The following is a 25,269-nucleotide window of genomic DNA, read 5'->3' as shown; positions in this document are numbered from 1 at the left end:
TTTTCATACCCTTCTACCCTATGGGATGGGGTATAAAAGAAAAACGAAATCGACAACAAGAGGCAAGAAACATTGGTTAAAAAGCCATCAAAGAGCAAGACGTCAACAACAACAACAACTTCAACCAGTCCAAATCGCAGCCGGAGTCGGAGTCGATGTTGATGTCGAAGTCGAAGTCAGAGTTGGATTCGGAGTCACGATGTTGGGTTGGTCGGTCTGTCAGTGGTTTGGCTGTTGGTTGAGGTTTGTTTTGCTCTGTGTTGTTGCTGCTTTCGTTTGTTTGGAACCAGTTTTTGGCCTCAGCTCGAAACTTTATTTACAATATTGTTTTCGCTGTTAACGACGATGCTGTTGGATGCGATTTGAGCTCAACTTGTTGTTGTTGTTATACTTGTTGTTGTGGTTTTGACCCAAGCCCCTTTTTTATACCCGGCAGCCAACGCCATATTGGGGTATTCACAACAGTTGCTTAAAATTTTAAATTGTGTTTGAATTTTAAATGAATATTTCACAAAATTTTTTTTTTGTTGTACATTGTTATCTTTTAGTGTTATTAAAGTACAGATAGAATGTTAAGTAAAGCTGTTTTCTTTTTGTCAAAGATTTGATGCCAAAGAATTTATATCTTATATATCCTTTATATAAAGACTATGGCTTGACAATTTTTTAATTACAGAAAGATCTTGGTATTCTTATTTTGTGTTTTCAAAATCACTTTAGTTGCTTCAAATCGACTGAATATTCCGGGTATCATTCAGCTGAGCACACTCAACTGTATTTGTTTTCATCTTTCTCTCTGTGTGTGCGTGCAATAAAGAAACTGGTATACCAACTACTTGGTCTCAAGACGAAACTCACGACAATGTGGCCAATTTGATGTGCATCTCGCATGGTTAGCACTGCCAACCCCTCCCTCCGTCCCTCTCTTTCACTCTCTTTCTTCGCTCTCTGCTCTATCATTGTCCCTCTTTTTGGGTGTTGATGGGTCCCGTGCGGTTTATCAATCATTAACAGGCAACGCACTCATAAAAGTCCATTGCCTAAATGGCCATCACATTATACAGATGCCGTCTTTCAGATTTACAAATGCCCATACAACAAAAACAAAAAAACATACCCATAAACTTTAGCTCAATCTCAAACTCCAACTCTAACGCAAACAAAGAACCGTTTTTACTGAAAAATCCGAAAATTTTTGTATGGTCATAACATTTTACGAGTTTTGGACCGAGATGACCAGAAAACTGCACTTAGCCGTCTTAGTTGATTAGACATTTTCTGTGCGAGTATTACGATGCTTTTCTTTTGTAACTTTGTGTCGGCAGGAAATGTATGTGATAGGCAGAAGGAGGCATCTCCGACCCTATAAAGTATATATATTCTTGATCAGCGTCAACAACTGAGATGATCTGTCTGTCTGTCCGTTCGTCTGTATGAATACCTAGATCTCGGAGACTTTAGGAGATAAGATGGAATTTTTTTTCAACAGCAGGCGGATCAAATTTGTTTCATATGTTTGCCACGCCCACTTCCTCACACGCAAATCGATACAAAACGAATAAGAAATGTAATTTCATATCTAGAATGTTGCAACATACAATAATATCACAGTCTTTATCATTCCTGAAAATTTGGTTAAGATCTGATAAAAACAAGTTGAAGATATTAAAGAAAAAGTTTTGTATTGGGAAAACGCCTTCTGCAGTGGAGTCTTTGTTGTTTTGTCTGGCAATCTGGTATATTTTGCACTTCCTGAATGTAGTATTGCATCAATATACCTAACATAGACTTCGGTATATTTTTAAAATTTTTGTTGTATATTAATTTGGGTAGCGAATATCTTACAGTCGAGCACACTCTATTAAAGCTTTAGTATTTTTCAATGGAATGTTATTTCTTTAATCTTTTCACATTATAGAATTTCTTGCAAGGTATAAACGAGCATTCAAATTTCATTTGACAAAGAGTCAAAATCCTGGAGACAAAATATATAGCCTAGAATTAGTTAGTTGCATAAATCAATGGATGACAATAACTATACTATATAATGAATCTATATGCAAATTTCAATAGAAAAGCGCATTTGGGACAATTTATAATTTCCAGGAATTTATTAATTGCCATTCCTCGAAATTATAACAAACATTATCAGGCTTATACATGAATATGTAAGCGCGTTTATTGTAGAATATTGATGAGATTAGGTCCGAAATCTAATCGTGTCTAGAAGCATTATTTAAATTCCTAGAATCAGTGCTGCCAATTTAGCTATTTCATCAGCACATTCCATTTTATTTGATTATTATTATATATTTATTTTGTACATATTTAACACTTGACTACTTTAATTACAAAGTTGTGCATCCAAATTACAAGTCAAAAATAATATATATATAAATATATATAAAAAATATTATTTAAAAGTTATTTTATTAGGTGGGCTTTGTTTTTTTTTTTAATTGCTTGTCACTTAATAAACATCTAAAAATATGAGAAAATTATTTTTTAATAGAACGCACATCAATTGATCTAAACCATTAGTAAACATAGTAAAAATCGTGATAAAGAAAAAGTATAACTTTATGTTATGATATTTTGTTATATTTATGCTTTTGCTTTGGAATCGTTGTCAGCAAAGTCAAATGAACGCTGGATTAGCTAAGATCAATGTAACTTGCTGTTCAGCTGCTGTGGCTATCTATACATCCAAGAATAAATATATATTGAATTCAGTTGAAATTCCAAAAAAATGATACTGATTATGTGTGACATGTTTACTTATTTACCTCTTACGCATCATTATCATTTAAATATAGAACTCAAGGTCAGAGGAGGGCAAGATAGAAAATGAACCGCATGTTGGGGAATTTTGTTGTGGATTGCATTGAAGCTTTGCAATGCTTCGAGACTTTGCCACTTTGCACTTTCTCTTCAATGCAAAAGGGAATCGTAAACTGAATGTCAACCAAAAAGAAAGAGAGAGAGAGAGAGAGAAAACATAATTTGCTTTACTTAGTTTTAGCTACGCTCTGGTATTTTTATTGCAATTTCTGTTAGTTGGTTCGTTGCGACAAGAACAAAAACAAGTGAAGAGCAAAGCCAAGACCCAATCGCACATCCCACATCGACCCAGTTCGTGGCCGGCTGTGGTTCAACTCACAACCGACCCAAACCGAATGGACCAAAAGCAATGTAACATGCCAAATGTGTCCCGGAATTTAATTAAACATTTTCTGCGCTTATTCGTGTATACCATTTACCCCAAGCTCACCCTCTAATCTGCCAGCCAGGGTTGATTCGACCAGCTCCCCTGATGTGTGTGTGTGTGTGTGTGTGTGTGTGTGTCTGTGGCTGAGGATGGGCGAGTTCGGTTCTTTTTGAGGGTTCTGTGTGAAGGTTATTGACATATTTTAACAACTATTTGCGAAAGGCTTTAGTTTCACTTCAATTTCGTTTCGAGTTGTCCTCACACTGCCTTCTTTTTTTCACTCTCTCTCTCTCATCACATAATTGAAACAAGTGCAAAATGTCTTAATTCTGTTGGTCGTTTCACTTCGTTTGTTTGGCATTTAAATGTCCGCGCGGCATCAATATTTGTATTCTTGCAAATATCTGCCATTTGCCATCTAAATAACTTTATTCAAATTAATCCATGAAGGGCACCAAAGTAAAAATTGATATTACTCAAGATATGTAAAGAAAGCAAAGACTGATTTGTCTGACAATACTCTCACTGCAGTTGATACTATGAGCAATATAAAATAGCTGAAAGTGAACTCGAAAAACGAAATGAAAGGAAGTACTATACATAATATGAGATGTCGCCTGTTTGCATTAGTCAAACAATCTGGAACTTTAGCAAAAAAACTATAACGTAATTTTGTAGATATGTATATAATAATAATATAATTTCAAAATGATTCATAATAAAAGGAAAGACATTCTATATAATTGCATGGGAGTTAAATGTGCTTCAATTCGAACATATGTAAATATGTATATAAATGGTTATTATTATATGTTTAGTTGTATAAGAGAAGAAGTTGCCATTAGTCAAACGGAAGCAGTTGCTGCAATACTCAGAGACGCAATCGTTAAATCGAAGACTTTGCTAGTTGTGGCTAGGTAAAACAGAAGTTGTTTCTAAGCTCAAGCCCTTGCACTTTTGTAGGCGAGTGCAAGCGAGTACGCGATAGTCAATTGCCAAAACAAGCGCTGCCTGATCGTGTCTATCACACAGAAAAAGCGTTGCAGCAGGTGTTGCTAGGGTTGAAAAAGCCAAACGTGAAAACGTTAAGTATAACGGAAGAAGTTGCTATTAGTTAAGTGGAAGCAGTTGCTAGATAAGGATGCTAGTTTCGTTGATGTATAACAGAATAAGCTGCTATTAAGCTCAAACAGTCGCAAGTTTTTTGGCGAGTGCAAGCGAGTGCGCGATAGTCGTTTGTCAAAACAAACGTTTGATGATCGTTTCTATCACACAGACGTATGTACAAACAGATTTGAGTAAATATTCATCTGCATGTGGAAAAGCAAGTATCAAATCTCAACAACAACAACTACTTATGTATGTATGTATGAGAGTGAGTGTGTTAGCGCTCTATAAGTACTCACCCGTGTGCACACTGACTTATGTATTGCATATGTATTGTGTAAATATACATACATAATATGTGCGTCTATATATTTATTTAAATGTACTGGCAGATCGAACTATAAGCACTTACATACATATATATTTTATATACTGCATGTAGATTAGGTTTGTAACGGAATGAAGATTAGGTTTGTACCTATATATAATAGCTATACACTGATAATTAGCATTGAAACTTGAAGTTTTCATTACTGCAATGCAGTTTAGCTTTTTTTTAATTTTTAATGTCAGACGCCATGGACAGAAGATTTGAAATATTATAAAAATAATAATCAAGACAATCGCTCTCACTTAATGAACAACATACAGACGGAGGCTGCACTCATCAGTAGATGCCAATAAAAAGAGAAAGAGTCTCTGTGACATCAATATATCACATTCGATATAATGTTTTTATGATGCAACTTCTTAGAGTAATTTTGCACTGCAGTGTTTTAAGTCTGTATTGTTCTTTCTAATCGTTTCAAGTGCATATTTCAAATTTCGAATCCACTTCGCCTTTTCTGCTTCCATTATCAAGAAGCCTCTCTCGGGCAGGCAGTCGAAAGTCGAGCTTGTCGGTTCTCTCGGCACGAATAGAGATTCAATTTGCTGTCACTTTCTCGTCCGCTATGAATTTTTAATCTGAACCCACATCGGTTCTATACGTATTAGCTGTTCAATCTCATAGCAGACTCAAAGCTGACTTTTTCGATTTAAATTACGCTTTTAGTTTCAAATTCATCTTTTCCGCGAGCAGTCGAAATATTCAAAATGTGCAAACTAAAAATCAACTCAGTTCTTTTCTTGATACTACTTCAAATATTTTTGGTGGCCACAGCTGCCTTCGACGAGGTGAGAACAATTACATAAAGTAGTGTAATACAGTGAGTGCTAAGAATGTTAACATCTTCTTCTTATCAGACGTGCGAATCCGACCGAGAAATGGAAAAACAGTGCCGCTTGCATAACTATAAAACTGTGAAACCTTTGCTTGATTATTTTAGACAGGTTAGAAATGAGTTAGAAGACAAAGAAATTAAGGAAAATAAGTTAAATGAATTAAATTCGGATCTTATGGAAAAGTATCATGAAATTGTAAGAATTCATGAAAAATTCATGAATGAGGCAGATCTATTAGATGATTATAAAAACAAAGTACTTAAAGGGGAAAGCGATTTGCAATTGAGTAAAAATAAAGTTGAGAAATTAGAATCTGAGATTAATTCACAACAAAATATTATTGTGAAATTAAAAGGAGAATTAGCTGATAAAACAACTAACTTAAGAAATTGCGAACTTCAATTCAAAAATCTTAATTCTAGTTTAATTGAAAAAGATAAAAAAATAAAAATATTTAGTGAGAATATTCAAAATAATACTGAGCATCAGAAAACACTTGAAGTGCAATTAGAGAAGAGTAAATCTAAATTAATAAATAAAGATAAAGATATTCAGTTATGCCAATCTGCAATTGATACATTAAATCGGACATCAGAAAACATCAGAGAACAACAGAAAAAAATTCAATTGGAATTAAATGAAAGTGAAACTAAGCTAATAGATAAAGTGAAAGAAAATCAGTTATGTCAATCTGAAATTGATATATTGAATAAGACTTTACTCAATACTCTTGTCCCAACAAGTTGCTCTCCTTTTGGGGATTATCCTGGTGTCCATCAACTCAATGTCTCTGGCGTAGGTTTATTCGATGTTTTATGCGATAGTCAGTTAGCTGGACCTGGATGGATTGTAATACAGCAACGAGTTGGGGGAAATGAGAGTTTCAATAGGAATTGGGCAACGTATCGCAAAGGTTTCGGTTCTTATAAGAGTGATTTCTTCCTGGGACTAGAGAAAATACATCGTATCACGAGCTTGCAGCGTCACGAACTTTACATACATTTGGTTGCTCTGAATGGAAGTACCTACAATGCTCGATATGACGACATCAAAATATCTGACGAAGACAATGGATATAAACTGAGTTTGGGTAAATTCAGCGGAACTATTATTAGGGACTCGATGATATACACCGAAAACATGAAATTCACAACATTTGATCGCGACAACGACGAATCTGGTGTAGGTAATTGCGCAGTTATTTACAAAAGTGGCTGGTGGTACAGGAAATGTTATAGTTGGTAAATATTGCAAATTGCTATTTTCGTTGGAATACACATAATTATTGATTTTTGTTTTTTCTTATGCAGTAATTTAAATGCACCTTATGGGCCAGATCTAATTTGCTATGAGAAAAATAAAATCGAACTCAAAGAAGCTAAGATGCTAATTCGCCCCAAAGAAGCGATGAAGAAGTGAGCAACTGAAGAGATGAAATTAAAATATTTGACTCAATTATGTAATCATTTATATATAATTGGATGATTACAATTTTGCGTTCTAAATAAAAACAAGTAAGAAAGCTACAGTCGAGTGTGCTCGACTGTGAGATACCCGCTACCCATTTTGAATAAAAGCAAAATATTACGGTACTAATCGCAAAATATTAAAAATAAATATGCATGTATTCTCGATCGGGATTTGAGCTCGAGCACCACCGACCAGGTGGTTAAAAAAAGTTTGTACCCCGAGCGGGCTCGAACTCGAGCACCGCAAAATGCTCGTATTGCAGTCTTCCACCTGAGCTATCGCATTGCTTATGAATCCCGTATGCATACAGATACTAATATAGGCGTGCATGTATATACGTATACGCATACATACAATACATACATGCGCATACAAAAGTATTTATTTAATAACTTCGACAATTTGTATCTGATCGCAATCAATAAGGAATCACAATTACTTTAGTTGTTATTTAATATATCAAAATTTGCAACTCTAGTTATTCGATTTATCTTGATTTGCAGGTGCGGAAGTGGGCGTGGCAAAAATTTGAAATAAACTTGATCTGCGTGCAAACATAACAAATGCTGTCGAAAATTATTGCTCTATCTCCTATACTCTCTGAGATCAAGGTGTTCATACGAACAGACGAACAGACAGACAGACGGGCATGGCTAGATCGTCTCGTATATCAAGAATATAAATTCTTTTTGGGGTTGGAGATGCCTGTTACAGATATTTCCTGCCGGCACAAAGTTATAATACCCTTCTATCCTATAGGTAGCGGGTATAAAAAGACACAACATTATTGCTATTAAACCTTTTCCCTTTCAATCTCGCTTTCGTGAGCTACACAGCTGCTGCTTAGTTTTAAATTTAATTAGTTCAATATCTCTTTGTGATTTACAAGTTTTATTATTATTGACTGGATCACCGAGAACTCTTAACGAATTATTGAAGTTGGAGTGCAGTAGAAACTCAGTTCAGAGAATATCTGCAAACACATCAATTAATAATAATACTTAACAGAAAACATAATATATATAATATTTAATATGTTTTAAAAATTTTAAAACTTTTTGCTTTATGATTTTTATACTTTTTTAACTTTTTAATTTATTAACAATATATCAACATTTCATTTAATATATACATATATAAAAATATATATGTATATTTATTCTTACACTTTGATTTGAATGTATAGTTAAATGAAATTTTGTTCCTTTTTTATAAATTTCCTACCTTAAGATTTATTTCTTCATTATTCTTTATTAACTTTTAATTTATGTACAATATAATATTTTATATTAACACTTTCACTGCTTTAATTTAAAAGCACCTAAATAAATTTGTACTCATTTTTCGTTCTGAATTATTTTAATTTAGTTACATTATAATATTGATCCATTTTATATACTATAATATTTTTATTGTAACGTTTGCATTGCTTTAATTTGAATGTATGGCGAAATTATGAATTCAAAAACAAGAAAATATATAAAAATTCTTGAATTTGAGAAATTATCGATCTTAAATCAGGATTTTCAAAATAATATCGATGCGCACAGATCGAAAAGGTCTCATACTCAAGATGAAGTTTGTCGAACACGATTTTTCTCCCAGTGTACTTAAGTATATACTACATACGTACGTATAATTTACGTACTCACTGCACTGCATTAACCCACACATTGAAACAATCTCTTCTTGTTTTGCTTGCGATGTTGTTCTCACAACCTTTGCATGATCGTTGCGCTTCGCGCAATCAAATGATCGCTGCGAAAAGCGAACACAAAACGTAGAGCGCAAACGTTTGCACAAACAACACAACGCAATCGAGTGTCTCACTCGCACTTACGCTCTCATGCTTGCGTTTTCTCTCGCATTTTAACTTTCAGTCACTCTCTTAGTTTAGAGTATTCTGCATTTGCGCATGCAAGCTTGTGCTCAGTGTTGTGCCTGCGCTCCAACGGCAGAGAGCTTTTTGTGGATCGTGCAAGTAACAAAAACAAAACAAAATATGAACTCACGTGACAGACAATTCTGGACGGAGTTTCTGCTACTCTATCGATCGTTGCCGGCCGTCTGGAAGGTCAAAAGTCCAGAGTACAGTAGTCGCGCTTTAAAGTCCGCCGGATACGAGCAGCTGGTCCAAAAGCTGCACGAGGTCGAACCACATGCGGATCGTGCCCTAGTGGTGAAGAAGATCAACTCGTTTCGTACAAATTTTCGACGCGATTTGCGCAAACGCGTGGAAGGCGAGCGACTCGGCGAGGCGCCATTTGAGTCGACGCTTTGGTACTTTGAGCTGCTTGGCTTTTTGGAAGATCAGGAATCATCATTGGGCTCAAGCCAGAGCTTGCACAAAGCCAACAGTCCTGAGCAGCAAACACACAGCGAAGCATTTGTAAGTGAAAATTGTAATAGCTTCCACTCGTTATCATGGCTTCCTCCTATTTTCTCTCCTCTCCCTCTCTTAGCATTCAAAAAAGCGTCGCTCTTCGATTAAATACGAATTAACTGCAGCTCCCGCAACCGCTTTAGCAGCCACACCTCGCTCCTCCCGTCCACCCCTTGACGAATCGGAGGCTTTGGCTCACATCTGGCGCAATCAATACGATGAGTTGGCGCCGCGACAAAAGCTTCTCGCCCGAAAGCTTATCTCCGATGTGCTTTACTACGGCTGCTTGGATCAGTTGGCGCCCCATCATGTAACCCAGCTGCAGCAGCTGATGCTGCCACACACCCGCATCTCCTCGCCACAGATCGAAGATGTTTCCTCGTCGCCACAGCGAAGACTTGAAAATTGTGATGATGATAACGATGCTAGTGATACACTCGATGAGAATGGCTGAGATATTTTGGCATTAAAAAAAGCACATATCAGATTGAACAAAAATTACTTTGAAAATAAAACTAAAATATGTATAGTATTCAAAAATGACTTTTACAATATTTAAATTCTTATGGTAGTTTTAAGCTACCGTTTAGTATCACTTATATATAAAAAACAAAATTAAATGGCAGGCTTTGTGGAAGGTAATATTTATTATTTTCTTTTATGCACACTCTTTTTCTATGAAGTTTAATATAGTTGTCGAATCAATTACTTATTTTGAACGGAAACCTTCCGGACGGACACAAATTTGCAATAAATGTTGAAGATTGTTTTCATTGCAAATATATAGGAAATTTAATACCAAATAGACTTCAGTTCCTTCGTATTTTTTTATATAATACCTAACTACGTATACTTTATATACTAAATACTTTACTAACAATTTGAATCCTAACTTTACATCTTATAATAATATATAATAATATATTAAGTGTTATATCCCGTATACTTCAAGTACTAACTGTAGACCTCATTTAATGAGCTTTTAATTAATAATCAACTACTTATACTTCATATATTAAATTGCGTATACTTTATATTTTATATTAATATATCAAGTATCTTTTATAAACTGCACATACTGCGTATACTTTATGCTCCAAGTATACATAGTAATACTTTATGTATCAAATGTACTATGTATACACTAGAAGCATACTTTAAATATCTCACTTACTGGGTATACTTTATATACCAAGTATACTACTGCCCATGCCATGCCCATACAGATATATTGTACTTAATTTAGTTCACAAAGTACTTTACTTCATAAATCTCACATACTGCATATACTTTATATACCAAATTACTACGTATTCTTGGTTCACTTTATAAAATTTATATACCATATAACTACGTATACTTTATATGTAAATATATCTCACATGGACTTCACTTACCAAATATACTAAGTATACTATACACACTTTATCGTATACACTGCGTATACTTTATATATACTATAAATTAGGGTAATTCATATATCTAACATACTACTATCATATTATATACAAACATATTATACTGTGTATACTTCATTTCGCTCACAAACGTATACTTAATACATCTCACATACTGCGTATACTTTATATTGCAAATATACTACTGCCCATGCATATTATGAACATTTTACATAAACTCTGCAAAAGCCAATCTGCAAGAGGGATGACGTTATAACCTTTACACAATGTAGATGAAATATTGTTTCTTAAAATACCTATTTTAATAATTTTAACAACAAAATAAATTATAATGTAGAAATTCCAGTAACTTTACACAATGGATTTATTTTATTTTTCAAATGTAAGTAGATTCAGAATATCGGAATATCGGACCTAGATAAAAACAATACAACGATAAAGGGTTAACTAGTTTTCTTTAAACGGAATCGATTTTGGAATAGTTAATAGTAATACTATTGACAATCTTATAATAATACGTATTAAAGTAAATAAAATAAATTACAAGTCAAGCAAAAAACAAAAAAAAAGGTTAAATATAAGTTGAATAGAACACAATAAAAGAAAAACTTGGGAAAAACGAAAATAAACTGATTAGAAGGGAAGAAATGGAGATAAATTGGACTCTTGGTTCAATTGCTTGCCAGGAAAGGAAAACAAATTAACAACATTTATGTGCAAGATTAAAACGTGGGGAATTGAAAAACTTGAGCGAGGAAGCGAAACGATGAAAAAGCAAATAGCAATTACGAGTTAGTCAGAAACAAATGACACTTTTAGTCGCAAGGCCGCGTCGATTTGAAAAATGCAAATTTATTGGCATTTAATTTGAAAGAGAAACAGAACAGAGTGTGAGAGAGAAAGAGAGAGAGAGAGATAGAGAAATAAAGAACAAAAGCAAGATCCCCATAATGTGCACGGAAAACTGTACAAAAACAACACGAGGGGCGTACCACAAACAACAAATTCGGCATATAAACGAGCGCATAATGAGCTTCGCTGTGGGATGAGCCTCGATAGACAGAGGCGGAGAGATGGCTTGAAAATCGCATTAAATGCCTAAAAATAGTAGCACACACACAAACATACATGAGCGTACGAATAAAAAGTGGCATAAGTAACAGCCCGTCGAGTCGACGGTGCTGCCTTTTTTATGCTCTCTGCATATCATGCAATTACTTTCCACTCAAATGTCAATTTAAATTGAAGTTTTATGCAAAAACCATACTTGAAACTTTGCCTCGCTCGTCTGCTTCCGCCACTTGCCTCATGCCTCATGCCTCATGCCACTTGCCGGTTGCCAGCTGCCAGCTTGCGATTCCCGCTTGAATCGCTCAAGAACAATACGCCGCCTGGCAACTCAATCTGACACAGCTCCTTCTCCTTCTGCTCTCTCTCTCTCTCTCTCTCGCTCGCTCACTCTCTCTTGGTCTTCAGCGAAACCCAAATCCAATCCCCAAAATACACCATGCTCATTTCCGGAACAAGATGCTGGTTCTCCAAAAGTCTTCAGTCTTGGCTCTGTTCGTGTTTGCGTTCAGCTTTTTTTTATGTGTTAGATGCACATTTCGGAAATTAAGTTGAAATTTATTAGCACATCTTTGTCGTCGAATTACATGCGATTGCTTTTTTCACAGCACCAAAACATTTCAAGTGTCTTCGGCTTGAAGTTCAACGATCTTGAGAATACCCTAAAATACAGTAAATATTTTTGATCTTACACTCTGACTCATAATAACCACTTAAAAATGTTATCAAACTTTAAAGAAATTGAAAATAAAATTTAAGTTTTATTTTACTTGGAAAACTTGCATAATTTTAATCTATGAATGATTCTGAAACGTTGTCTTTGCTTGAGTTGATTATTATTTTTGAAAATAATTTAAGTTTTCTCGCTGCCGATTCTCAGTTAATAAATGAGTGCCTGCATATAGGTTTCCTTCAATTGATTGGTTGTTAATTGACTCAACTGTGTGCAGCCAACCGATATGCCAGACTCAATCAAACGTAGAGTACTTGCCGCTCACAAATGTATCTGAAGGACTCTCAATGAGCACAAACACACACACAGACACAGACGCTTATTTATTTGCACATATGTGAGAGTGTGTGTGTATGTGTGGGCATTCGCTTTCCATTTGGTTGAGTATTAGTGCCTCAATATTACACAATTTCGAATCGCATCAAGTCGTTAAAAGTTTCGATTACACAACGCGTTTTACAATTGCCATCAAAATGGATATCGAATAGGGCGCAACGCGAATCTCTGCAAAACCAAACAAAAAAAAAACTAAAAAAAAATCGAGACCGAAACCGAAACTGAAACAAGAACAACAACCACAACTAAATGTTTTGGAGTGGGGCTGTTGGTGATGGTGCTAAAACAAATATTGAAAGTGGCATTAAAAATAAAAAAAAACAACAGAGAAAAAAACAAATTCGAAAAAGAGAGAAAAATACTTTGCGAACGTTGATTTTATTGCCATGAATTTGCGCTCAAATGGCAAATCAATGTGTTTCCTTCTGCCAGTCAATTTTATGGTTGTATTGTTTCCCATATCCTGTGCCACAGGGTTACAGCATCAGCAGCATCACCACCATCACCATATCACATCATCAAGGGCGAACACAAAACATTGCAGAGCGAAATAGTGCTGAGATGCCAGACCATCGAGTGGTTCCAGCTGAACAGGCATTGATTACACTTAAGTAATCATTAGAAAGGGGTTTTTCGCTTGCGAATGCCGCAGAAAACAGAATGGCAAAAGGGATGGTGATATTGCGAGACAGAGAGATAGAGAGAGAGAGAGAGAGAAATATAGGGAGTGCGACTTACATATCTATTTTACACTTAAGCATTAATCCGATAGCTTTACTTTTCAAAATCAGCAACAAACGTTTGGCGCAAAAAAAAAGACCCGTGGATTGCGAAATTACAAGAGAGAAAAAGAGAAAGACAGAGTGAGAGAGAGAGAGAGAGGAATTAACTGATACCTTTACTTCTAAAATGCAGCAACAAACGATTACGAATAGCGCACAAAGTAGAATAAGAGAAATCACTGAAAGAGAATTCTTACTCAGAAATTTTCACTATACTTTTCAAATTTAAAGTCTTCCCTTTTTTGAACTGCACTCCAAACGTTTACGAATGTCGCACAAAACAGAATAGCAAAAAGAAATGTGCGGAGAAAGAACGAAGTCTTCTCTACGCTTTAAGCTTAAATAGCCATCTTTTGTTTTACATTTAACGTTGACAAAACGATTACGAATACCGCACAAAACACAATTCAAAAAACTAAAATCAGCATATTTCTCTAATAAGGACGCTTGTGTGAATAAGAACTCCAATTGATAACAGCCACTTTTATATATTTTGTACTTGTAATTGCCACAAATAATCCTTTAATTCGTAATGCCTATCGATATGTTATCGCTGGCAGGACACGCACGCACATCGTCATCGCTCCCTCCCCAACAATATCGAAAGTATATTCGTTAGTTTTATGCCCCGGTATTCCCATTAACTTTTCATCGCAATTTTTAATGCCAACGCTTTTAACGCAACACCCCCGCCCTCAATAAAACTCAGGCAACAAACTATGCATATAAAAAGAAAAGCAGAAATGTTTACTACTTTGTGTATTGTGAGCCCCTCTTCGCCGCTTATCTGTGAGTCTGCCACTCACAAGTGATGCATTGATTTTTCGATATACAAAACATTTTTATTCAAACAAAAGAGTGCATCCAAGGCAAAGGGCACCTGGCACAAGGAGCGCTTTTAACGGCTTTCCTCCACCTCCTCTGCCTCCGACTTCGCCTGCGGCTCTTGCTCAGCAACCGTTAGCACCCCGTGCAGATTTTTGTTGCTTTTGTTTTTATAGCGGCGTGTAATGTGATTTATAGCCTGTTCGGTCCTTAAAATAAATTCCTTTTAATGGTTTTTTATTGCCATCAGTAGTCGCCATTGCCGTCGTCAGCGTTAATGTTAATTAAACTATTGTAATGCTTGTTGCTGCAAAAACGCTTTGAGGAAGCCAGCGGAGGCAAGCATGAAAACCTGCCGAGCATTTGGGATCACTTACTCAATGTTTTTTTTTGCCATGTGTGCAGTTTTAGTTAGGAATTACGATGAAAGGATTTGCTTAGCCATGACCTCCAGTGATATATGTATAGTTGTGATATATGCTTTCAATCGACTGAAAGCATTCTGCAATCGAACGGATAAATTGCATGTCATTAAATTATTTTCACACACTAGTATTGTGATTCCATTAGTACCAAGGGAAGTGGGGTATGACAGGTGAGTGGGAAGCTGAGTTGACTAACTGAAGAGTCTACGCATCTATTATCTTATATCTCTTCAATTGTTTTCTGATGTTCTGACTTATTTTGGATCTTTGGATAATAGCACTTCAAACTTGTTTCATCCTTCTAAATAATAGTACAATTGAGTTTATTTAATTGCAACTCAAAACAAGTCGAGTGTGCTCGACTGTAAAATACCCATTTTGAATAAATGTAAAAAATTAAGGTATTTTTTCTAAAATATACCGTAAAAATACTGATAAAGAACCATTCAAATTATACCACACAGTGCAACTATACCAGATAGTCAGCCAAAATAACTCAGATCGGGAATCGAAAAACTTGAGAAGAAAATTTTATAAAATAAAGAGGAAACAAATTATAAAAATAACCTTAATGATCAATATTTAATTGAAACGATATCTGCAGTATAATTAAAAGTCTATTAGTTGGTAGGTAATAGTAAAAAAAAGTACAATGAAAAGTATTTTAATATACTCAAGTACAGCATCAGGAAAGCATCTAAAAATGTACAAATTGCGACAACAAATTGATTTGTATACAAAATATAAGACACAATAAAAACTGATCTACATTAATATTCATAATCTATAGAGTATTTTTTAAGAAAGCATACATATACATATAAACGATTACAACAAAGAGACAAACATCAAAATATCAGCTTTTCAGTTGTTCGATTGTTCATTGCTTGTTCCGGGAGTACTAATCGCCAAAATCTTTATCACGATCGAATGTTGACAATTTCATATTGAATTTACCCAAACTCAGTTTGTATCCATTGTCTTCATCAGATATTTTGAAGTCGTCATAACGAGCGAAGTAAACACTTCCACTCACAGAAACCAAATGTATGTACAGTTCACAACGTTGCAAGCTCGTGATACGATGTATTTTCTGCAATCCAAGAAAGAAATCACTTTCAAGGAAAATGAAATCTTTGCGATACGCTGCCCAATCCGTATTGAAACCCTCATTAATGTTATGTTTATTTACTTTTTTTAAGCTCACTATCTTCTTACTCATTTCTAACCTGTCTTAAATAATTGTGCAAAGGTTTCACAGTTTTATAGTTCTTCCATTTGTTGATCGAATTTATATGTCTAATAAGAAGAAAATAAATATTCTTTACTGTTATACACTGCTTAATGTAATTATTATTAGCTTTCCTCCAACTGATGTTGCAACGACAAATATTTCATGTGTTATTAGTAACAAAAATGATTTTCATATTATTCTACCCATTATATATTAACACATTAGTGATAAGAGTTAGACTCTCTCATCGGAACAACAGAAGAGAATATTTTATAAAATTGATTAGATGCTGCTACATCAACGAGATTTTTAATTTAATCGGTTTATTGAATATTTAGATACCAAAAAAATTTAATTAGATCATCTATTAAATTAATTTAACATTCAAAGTTCGCTTAGGAAGATATGTACAAAATAATCATAAGTTTCCTTACTTTTAAGTATTTGCACCTCTATTGAAAGCACTTAGAGACTTACAATTTGATACAACAAAACATAAAATACAATAAATACTGATCAATTTCAACATTACAAATAAATCGCTGCATTATATAATCGATAGTTTTTTTTTATTTAGAACGCAAGTTCTTAATGTACCAATTATATATAAATGATTACATTTTTTAGTAAAATATCGGAATTTCGGCTCTTCAGTTGCTCACTTCTTCATCGCTTCTTTGGGGCGAATTAGCATCTTAGCTTCTTTAAGTTCGACTTTATTTTTCTCCCACCAAACTAGATGTTCCACGTATGGTGCATTCAAATTACTGCATAAGAAAAAACAAAAATCAATAATCATGTGTATTTCATCAAAAGTAACAAATTGAAATATTTACCAATCGTAACATTTCTTGTACCACCAGCCACTTTTGAAAAAAAAATGCGCAATTACCATCTTTATTGTCGTTGTCGCGATCGAATGTTGAGAATCTCATGTTTTCGCCTTTTCTCATCGCATCCTCATTAATAGTTCCACTGAATTTACCCAAACTCAGTTTATATTCACTGTCTTCATCAGATATTTTGAAGTCGTCATATCGAGCGTTGAAGGTACTTCCATTCACAGCAACCAAATGTAAGTAAAGTTCGTGACGCTGCAAGCTCGTGATACGATGAATTTTCTCTAGTCCGAGGAGGAAATCGCTCCTATAAGAACCGAAACCTTTGCGATACCTTGCCCAATTCCTATTGAAACTCTCATTTCCTCCAACTCGTTGCTGTATTACAATCCATCCAGGTCCAGCTATCTGGCTATCACATAAAACATCAAAGAAACCAACGCCAGAAACATTGAGTTGATGAACATCTGAATCTCCAAATGGGATGCAAGATGTGGGACTTAACTTATCAAGGTCAGATTGGCATAACTGAATATCCTTATCTTGATTTATTAATTTAGTTTTAATCTTCTCTAATTGCTCTTTAAGTGTTTTCTGATGTTCAGTATTATTTTGAATATTCTCACTAATTCTCTTTATTTTTTCATCTTTTTCAATTAAGCTAGAATTAAGATTTTTAAATTGAAGTTCGCAATTTTCTAAGTTGGTGGATTTATCAGCTAATTCTCTTTTTAATTTCACAATAATATTTTGTTTTGAATTAATTTCAGATTCGAATTTATCAACTTTATTTTGACACGATTGCAAATCGTTTTCCCCTTTAAGTACTTTGTTTTTATACTCATCTAATAGAGCTGCCTCATTCATGAATTTGTCATGAATTCTCACAATTTCATGATACTTTTGCATAAGATCCGCATTTAATACATTTAACTTAGTTTCCTTAATTTCTTTGTCTTCTAACTCATTTCGCACTTGCCTAAAATAATCAAGCAAAGGTTTCACAGTCTTATAGTTATGAATCCGGCACTTTTTTTCCATTTCTCGGTCGGATTCGCACGTCTGATAAGAAGAAGATGTTAACATTCTTAGCACTCACTGTACTGCACTGCCTTATGTAAATGTTCTCACCTCTTCGAAGGCAGCTGTGGTCACCAAGAATATTTCAAGTACTATTAAGAAAAGAACTGAGTTGAGTTTTATTTTCAACATTTTGAATATTTCGACTGTTCGCGGAAAAGATGAATTTGAAACTAAAAGCTTAATTTAAATCGACGAAGAATATAGCTCTGAGTACTGTATGATTTTGAAATCAACACGTGATCAACGGATGTGGGTTCAGCTCAAAAGTTCGTAGCGGAGGTGAAGGCGATAGCTAAAGGTGTCAATGTCGAGACAATGTCATATTTCTGACGAGGATTCTTGATAATGAAATTAGAAGTGGCGAATTTTTATTATATTTAAAATTAGAAAACGGTGTTGTGTAAAATTGCAATGTATTATATATACATATGTATCACAGGGGCATAATCTTGAAGTCTGGATTAATTAATATTAATGATCTCACATAGACCTAGTGTAACATGATCTGCTCTCTCTCTCTCTCTTTCTCTCTGTCTCTCATCTACGTCACCGTTTCAACCAATGAGAGTGATTCTTTGGCTTATCTCCGCAATGCTGACGCAGATGCGTTCCAATTGATGAGGCGACACACTCATGCTTATTTTATATGTTTTAATTTATATTATATAAAACACAACAAAAATATACTTCATTCAATGCAATAAAATGGCTGATCTTGAGTTAAATTTATATTTAATATGTACAAATTGAGTCTTGAATTAAGAAATGCAATTCACAAGAAAGGGCAACCTGACTCTGCAATCATTACTTAATTATTATCAAACTTTATTCTACAGGGTGAAATGTCTGTTTTCACTTTGTGTGCTTTTGACATATATGTAGGTATATACTGATCGTTCTATATGTTGCTAATACACTAAATGTATGTCATGCTGTCGGATCAACATGACATTGACATTGGCACGCTGTATTTTTTGGTATTAAGATTTTAGAGTGGGGTATCATCATCAAAAGAAGCTCAAAGTCTGTTCAGCTGAAGATGGTGTGACAAAATTATTCTATTTTCGAATTGAGCTGCATATAAAAGTACTTCAATACCTACCTACCTATTTAAAGAATAATATCCTGTAGTATGGTTGACTTTTCTGTTCTGTTGCATACAAGATGTTTTAATGTACTTGGAATTTTAATGTACTTGGAATTTAGGAAAATTCAAGCCAATATATTAATTTTTAAATACGTCTCATTTATTGAGAGAAAACAATTGAAAAGAATTTTGAACATAATAATAAATACTATTAATATTGCCAAATTAAGATTTAATTAAAATTCAGGGGACTGGGTATCTTGTAGTCGATCAATCGAGCAATCTGTGAGATATCCGCTACCCATTTTCACAAAAACCATATTCTACAAATATACTACACAGATATTGAATATACAAAGGGCTATATTTGGTATATTCATAAAATACTACATACAAAATCTGCGATAGAGTACAAAATATACCAGATTGTTAGCCAAAGTAACTGTGTCACGTTTGCAGTAGACGGACACACGGACCTGGCTATATAATCTCGGCTGTCAACGCTGATCAATACTTGTGAGTGATTCGTTTATACGAATTATTGTTTTACTTAGACTTAGAAGAAAATAGTAATGTATTATTATACTAGAGAAATTAATAAGAAGTTGTATTACAGGAACGTTATTTTAAAGTCAGGATCAAGGAGCCAAGATATTGATTATGTCACTTAGGCCTAACGTATCATGATCAGCACTCTCTCTCTTCATATCTTCATTGTCCGTGAGAGCGATTATATTTCTTATCGTCGCAATAGTGACGTTAAGTTTGGAGGCTACATAAAATATAAAAATAAATATTCATCGAGATTGATCGTTTATAAAATTACCCTATTAATGTATTTAAAATTTACTTATTTATTTTTATATTAATGTTAGCTTTTAGAAGAGAAGAAAAGTGAAAAAAACTGATGGTTTGACTATGCGTTTCTCAAAATGTTGACTCAGCTTCCACAAACATTAGAATCGTAAACTCTTGGTAGTAGGATTTCAAATAAACTTTCCGCGACATCAACAATTGAAAATAAACTAACTAAATTAATTTTCAACTTTGAAGTTTAAGTGCAAATATGAAATTTGCATGTTTACTTATAGTTGAATCTGCAAATTGCATTTAATTAACGTTCAAATAATTAATGAATATAATCAAAAGCAAGCGCAGCCACAAAATGTTTCACACAATGCATATGCAAGTCAGTGTGCGTACATGTGAGTACAATAGTATATGACGCTATCGCGCTCACTCTCCTTTGCTCTATCAGAAACACACAGTTGTTGTTGTTGAGATTTGCTCTTTGTTTTTGCAAATGCAGATGAACATGCGTCTATGGGATAGACAAGATCAGCCAGCGTTTGTTTTGGCAATTGACTATCGCGTACTCGCTTACACTCGCCTCTAAGCGTGCAACTGTTTGAGCTTAAAATCAACTGCTTCTCTTATACATCACCACAACTAGCATCGTCTTCCGTTTTAACGAAGTAGCAACTGCTTCCACTTGACTAATAGCAACTTCTACTGTTACTCGTATACATAATCCTTTTCTGTTTAACGTTTGTTCTCTTTCACACTGTAAGAGCATCTTATATAAATTATAAAATGTACATATATCATCCTAATAAGATTAATTCAAATGTTATGCTTCGGAAAACATAATTCAATAATGTTAACTACTATTACTACTGAGTAAAAAGTTTCTTAGTCTAAATCACGATGAATCGGTAGAAGAAAAATGTACTTTGACTTCGATATTTACTGATGTTAAATACAGTTCTGATTAAAAAAATAGAACCAATTTTAAATTTTTATTTTATTCATTTTATTTTTATGTGTGTTTATATAATATTTATTTTTTTTATTATCTACATTTTTCAATTATTTTATTAAAGTTTGGTTTTCTTATTAATCTGTGTTTTATAGAAATATTTCGAATTTTCAAAAGTGGTGCAATTTTTAATTTCGCTGCTATAAATTTTTGCTGAGTTGATAAGGAATAGAGCGGCCTTCATGACGTCAGACTTGTGACGAGCAGTCAAAAATATTTGCTGGCTCTCTCCGCTGATCTCTCTCAGCTTAGCAACCGCTCTTTAGCACCGCTTCTATCTATAATTTTGCTAAATCTAGCGATCGGGAGAGGCGCAAGATGCTGATATACATTGTGTTCCGATGGGTAGATCAGCTAAGTGATCTCGAACATTTTCTATTTTAATAACAAATTGTCTTTAACAAACGTGAACAGGTCTCCAACTTTACTGCAATTAAAAGTGTATCGAAGTAACGCATGTCGACTAAAAAAACCTATAAAGAAGCCTTTCGTGAACGAATTTCTACTTTCAATTTTCATATCAAATTCACTTTCAATTTTGAACACTTTGTCTTAAAGATTAACCTACTCATTTTGACCTCAGTTCATCACAGCCATATTATTTGGGATTAGGCTTTGCGCAGTGAAATGCATTTGGGATTACGATGTGTTGATTTAGCTCAGCATCCAGAACACACAGGTGCTGCTCTCCCTTGGCAGCATCAACCAGTTTAGATGCCCACACTGTGCTCAGCTTCTAATTCCTTATGTGCGGCGATGGCCATCAACATCCTCATCCACATTTCCATTTCCACTGACTTTTCTCCCTTGTCTTCTTCCTTCTCGGCTCGTTTATAAATATTTAACGACTCAAGTTTGGCTCCCTAGACGAGGATGTGGCCACGCCGAGAGTCATTCCCATTTGAAAATTGCGTTCATGATAATTGCGGTTCTGCTTTTTTTTTCTTCTTGTTTTTTGTTCAGAGGCCGCAGCTGCGTTTAATGGCTTTTTCACAATTTAAGCAAGTTGTGTTTTCTTATTTTTCGTATTTTGTTTTTTTTTTTGGTCATAGGCTGCTTTGTGTACTGCAATAAATTGTTGATATTACACGCATTTCACATACTTTGTGGTATTTGTTTTTTTATTAAAATTTTAGACTGTTTGCGGCAGATTATTGACAATGGACACACCCTTGAATTGAACTCATTACGACTGGACAAACATTGGTTTGTAAATGATAACAAGCACAATCTAAATCGAGAGATTACACAAGGGAAAGTTAAGAAAAAAGTTTATATTAGAGTTGAGCTAAATTGCAAAGTAAATGCGATTTTAATACAAAAGAGTTGAACAGCTGAAACATGCGAATAAGACAATGAAACAATGTGATTTCTTACATTATCATTAAACTTCGACTTCAATACTTAGTTATATCATAAATATGAAATGAATGCATTTAAAATTATAATAAAAAATGACAAATAGAAGCTAAACAGTGCGAATTCTATATTTCGTATATATAAAATATACGATATCATATTCTCTTATTCGCCGTAAAATTCGTTGTGAGCTGAATTCTCAGATTTAGTTGATTTATCATAAAACTTGATATTATTTTCACTGACTAAAATACTTCAATTATGACATCCGAATGTTGAGAATATCAGCAATTATTACTTAGACGTCCACAGTTTAGATCGTTGTGTTTATAAGACACGGCTAGACAAGGTCGAGGTGCCGTCTGCAGTACAAATAAAGTGCTTGAACAATTTCATATATGAATACGATTATATCGACGTCTCCAAAATATTCTTTGAGCCCCTTCGATTGTACTCACACCTTGTTGCTGCCAGGGCCAAGTCCAAATAATGTTGTAATTTACAGAAAACGAAAACGAAATCGAGAGAAAAAAATAGATGTTGTTGTTGTTGTTTCGTTTTTTTGTTCAAACGATAAACAAAAGGCAAAATAAATAGTGAAAAATAACAAGTCATAAACATGATTTATATGCAAAGTGCGCGCCGTGAGATTGTGGAATGGTTTTTTGTTTTTAATTTTGTTTTTTTTTTGTATATTATGGTATATACTTTATGTATGTATATGTTATGTATATGATTATGTTGTTGTTTTGGAAGCCATGTGGTGCCAGATCTTCGATATTAGCGTCAATTTATGCATGTTGACTCTTTGGTACAAATCGTGCGCCAAGACAATGGGCCAACAATTGAACTACTACCAAAATACGCCAAAACAGTTTCTGGTTAAGCATGCTGAGGAGTGCGGAGTGCGGGGTGTGGAATGAGGGAGCGACCCTCGCAGCGGGACACACAAATGTTGTTTGTCACACACGCACACACACACACATACAGCTGACGAGTTGACGACGATCATCATCATCATCATGAAGATCGGCTCGCAACCTCAGCATTCAATCAGAAACCTGCCCAGTCATCGGGTTCAGGTTCGTTTTAGGGTTTGGGTTTAGATTTAGGTTTTAGGTTTTTAGGGTCTGTGATATCTATAGACGCTTCTTGTTAGCCAGAGATTGTATTTAGGGTTTTTTTTTGTGTTGTTTTTTGTTTTTGTTTTCTGTCTTCCAGACAATGGCCGCACTTGTGCCACACTTGGCCTGCCTTTCTGCCTCATTGTGTGTGCGCAATGAGCAATGATTAAATTAATTATGCCTTACAGGTAGAATGATCTAGCTCTCTCTCTCTCTTTCTATCTCTCTTTTTTTTGTTCTGCACTTTGCTGTATAGAAATGCAGCAAGCGTGCAATAATCGACTGCAGGACATTTGATATTTTTGACACTTTTCACAGACTTGTAAATTACAAAATACGCATCCCAAAAAACATCCTAATACCTGCCTCTCCTCTACCTGCCCAACAATTGAAGTGTAATTTATGACAACAATGCATGGCGATTGTCCCACAGTGCTCTGACTCCTGGCTGCCTGCCTGTCTATCTCTCGATCGATAAGCGCGATAAGCCCTTGATCAGGTTGCCAAGCAGAATCCTCTGTCTTGGTCTTGGGTTCTCTTCACTATCCCTACTATTCAGCTATTCAATAGACATTCGAAATTGTATTGAAACGATCTTCAATCCTCTTCTATCTGTCGTTGCACTTCTATTGTCTTGGGATCGAAAGAGACAACAGGAAGTGTGTAATGAAATTGGAGTAGAGTAAATAATGTAATTGCGATATGATTTTGCACATGAAGATATTACGCTTGATCACATAAATGATCAATCAGGCAGCTCGTTTCCTGTTCATTCAGTGCAATTGCAGTAAGTATTTTTATATCATTTATATTTATATATATTTTAAGAACTAACAAATGCATTTGATACAAAATTGCACTCGCGGAAAATGTAAACAATTTTCGCATAATTCTCACTCAAATGTCAAATGTGAGAAAAGCGATTTGCATGGCGCCCCAAAAATAGATGAAAATTTTACGACCACCCACAGAATTGTGGATACTTCCGTGGGTTGAGGCCGAAAATAAAAAGAAAATACGCCGAAAACTAAAATAATCAGTATCAGAAATGCAGCCGACAAACAAACTGATGAACTTGCAGATACCCTTTAGTGTGGCAGAAGCGCAATTAATAGATCACAGAAACATTATTCTATTATTGCGAATGTTCAGTGTATATATAGCAATATATATATATACACATAGATATTGTAGGTTCGTGGGTTTTGGCAACGCGTTGCGATTTTTAAATAGTCTGCTCGTCTAATTTTGATGTCGTCAATCAATAAAAATACAATTTTCATTTTGGCTTCCTTCGATTTGGACGACGCAGAATTTCTTGGACGCCGCATCGATTCTGGGATAAACAAAAACGAAACAGTGGCCAAAATTGTGAATGTGGGGCAACAGCAGTCGAGTGCTGTTGCATCTCGCCCCTCCCCCCCTTGCCACATTCGTGGCGCCATTATCAGCAAACAAACAATGGGTTGAATTTAGCCAAATCGCCGGCAAAATAAAAATGATTTTAGTGCGCTTTTCAATTTTATTTCCCAAGTTGCGACCGCTGTGGCATCGCTTGTTATTTTGATTTTTATTTTTGTACTTAAATAAAGCGCAATTTGTTTGTTGTTCCCCTTCACCGCCCCGCAACGCGCTCTTTCAGCTCTATCCATCATGATTCCTCATCGTTTCGAATACCCTAACTTAGGTTATATGAATCGATCGTTATCAGTGCGAATGAATCTTTTCTTTCTTAAAGCGATGCA

The 25,269-nt window shown here is 34.7% G+C and overlaps 3 protein-coding genes across 4 annotated transcripts; 2 read left to right on the top strand and 1 right to left on the bottom strand.

Moving 5' to 3' along the window:
• Positions 1–5,375: 5,375 nt before the first annotated feature.
• On the top strand, positions 5,376–8,031 carry LOC132793210 (angiopoietin-related protein 7-like). Of its 2 annotated transcripts, XR_009633091.1 has the most exons (4): positions 5,376–5,491; positions 5,561–6,780; positions 6,850–7,053; positions 7,513–8,031. XR_009633091.1 is itself a non-coding variant. In XM_060802944.1 (3 exons), the coding sequence occupies exons 1-3, from the start codon at positions 5,411–5,413 to the stop codon at positions 6,956–6,958; spliced, it is 1,410 nt and encodes a 469-aa protein (XP_060658927.1). In that variant the 5' UTR covers positions 5,376–5,410; the 3' UTR covers positions 6,959–7,209. The 2 variants fall into 2 exon arrangements, 1 of the variants encoding a protein (XP_060658927.1); XM_060802944.1 differs by lacking the exon at positions 7,513–8,031 and having other exon boundaries at positions 6,850–7,209.
• Positions 8,032–8,465: 434 nt separating this feature from the next.
• On the top strand, positions 8,466–9,901 carry LOC132790138 (uncharacterized). Its single transcript, XM_060798581.1, has 2 exons — positions 8,466–9,398; positions 9,472–9,901. Exons 1-2 carry the CDS (start codon positions 8,925–8,927, stop codon positions 9,844–9,846), a joined length of 849 nt encoding a protein of 282 aa, XP_060654564.1. The 5' UTR covers positions 8,466–8,924; the 3' UTR covers positions 9,847–9,901.
• A 6,685-nt stretch (positions 9,902–16,586) lies between these two features.
• On the bottom strand, positions 16,587–18,292 carry LOC132790124 (fibrinogen-like protein 1). Its single transcript, XM_060798562.1, has 3 exons — positions 18,184–18,292; positions 17,050–18,114; positions 16,587–16,980 (listed from the first exon to the last, which is right to left on the bottom strand). The coding sequence occupies exons 1-3, from the start codon at positions 18,262–18,264 to the stop codon at positions 16,978–16,980; spliced, it is 1,149 nt and encodes a 382-aa protein (XP_060654545.1). The 5' UTR covers positions 18,265–18,292; the 3' UTR covers positions 16,587–16,977.
• Positions 18,293–25,269: the final 6,977 nt, after the last annotated feature.

This window comes from Drosophila nasuta, chromosome 3 (genome assembly GCF_023558535.2).
Source record: "Drosophila nasuta strain 15112-1781.00 chromosome 3, ASM2355853v1, whole genome shotgun sequence".
Lineage (NCBI taxonomy): Eukaryota > Metazoa > Arthropoda > Insecta > Diptera > Drosophilidae > Drosophila > Drosophila nasuta.
The sequence above is the reverse complement of the archived record's forward strand: the minus strand, read 5'-3'. Positions and strand labels throughout refer to the sequence as shown.

Excerpts from the sequence above, each read along its gene's own strand:
- LOC132793210 (XM_060802944.1), top strand. The coding sequence starts at position 5,411 with ATGTGCAAACTAAAAATCAACTCAGTTCTTTTCTTGATACTACTTCAA. Across the intron at positions 5,492-5,560 it reads CCACAGCTGCCTTCGACGAG|ACGTGCGAATCCGACCGAGA; the intron begins GTGAGAACAATT and ends TCTTCTTATCAG. Across the intron at positions 6,781-6,849 it reads TACAGGAAATGTTATAGTTG|TAATTTAAATGCACCTTATG; the intron begins GTAAATATTGCA and ends TTTCTTATGCAG.
- LOC132790138 (XM_060798581.1), top strand. The coding sequence starts at position 8,925 with ATGCAAGCTTGTGCTCAGTGTTGTGCCTGCGCTCCAACGGCAGAGAGC. Across the intron at positions 9,399-9,471 it reads AAACACACAGCGAAGCATTT|CATTCAAAAAAGCGTCGCTC; the intron begins GTAAGTGAAAAT and ends TCCCTCTCTTAG.
- LOC132790124 (XM_060798562.1), bottom strand. The coding sequence starts at position 18,264 with ATGTTGAAAATAAAACTCAACTCAGTTCTTTTCTTAATAGTACTTGAA. Across the intron at positions 18,115-18,183 it reads CCACAGCTGCCTTCGAAGAG|ACGTGCGAATCCGACCGAGA; the intron begins GTGAGAACATTT and ends TCTTCTTATCAG.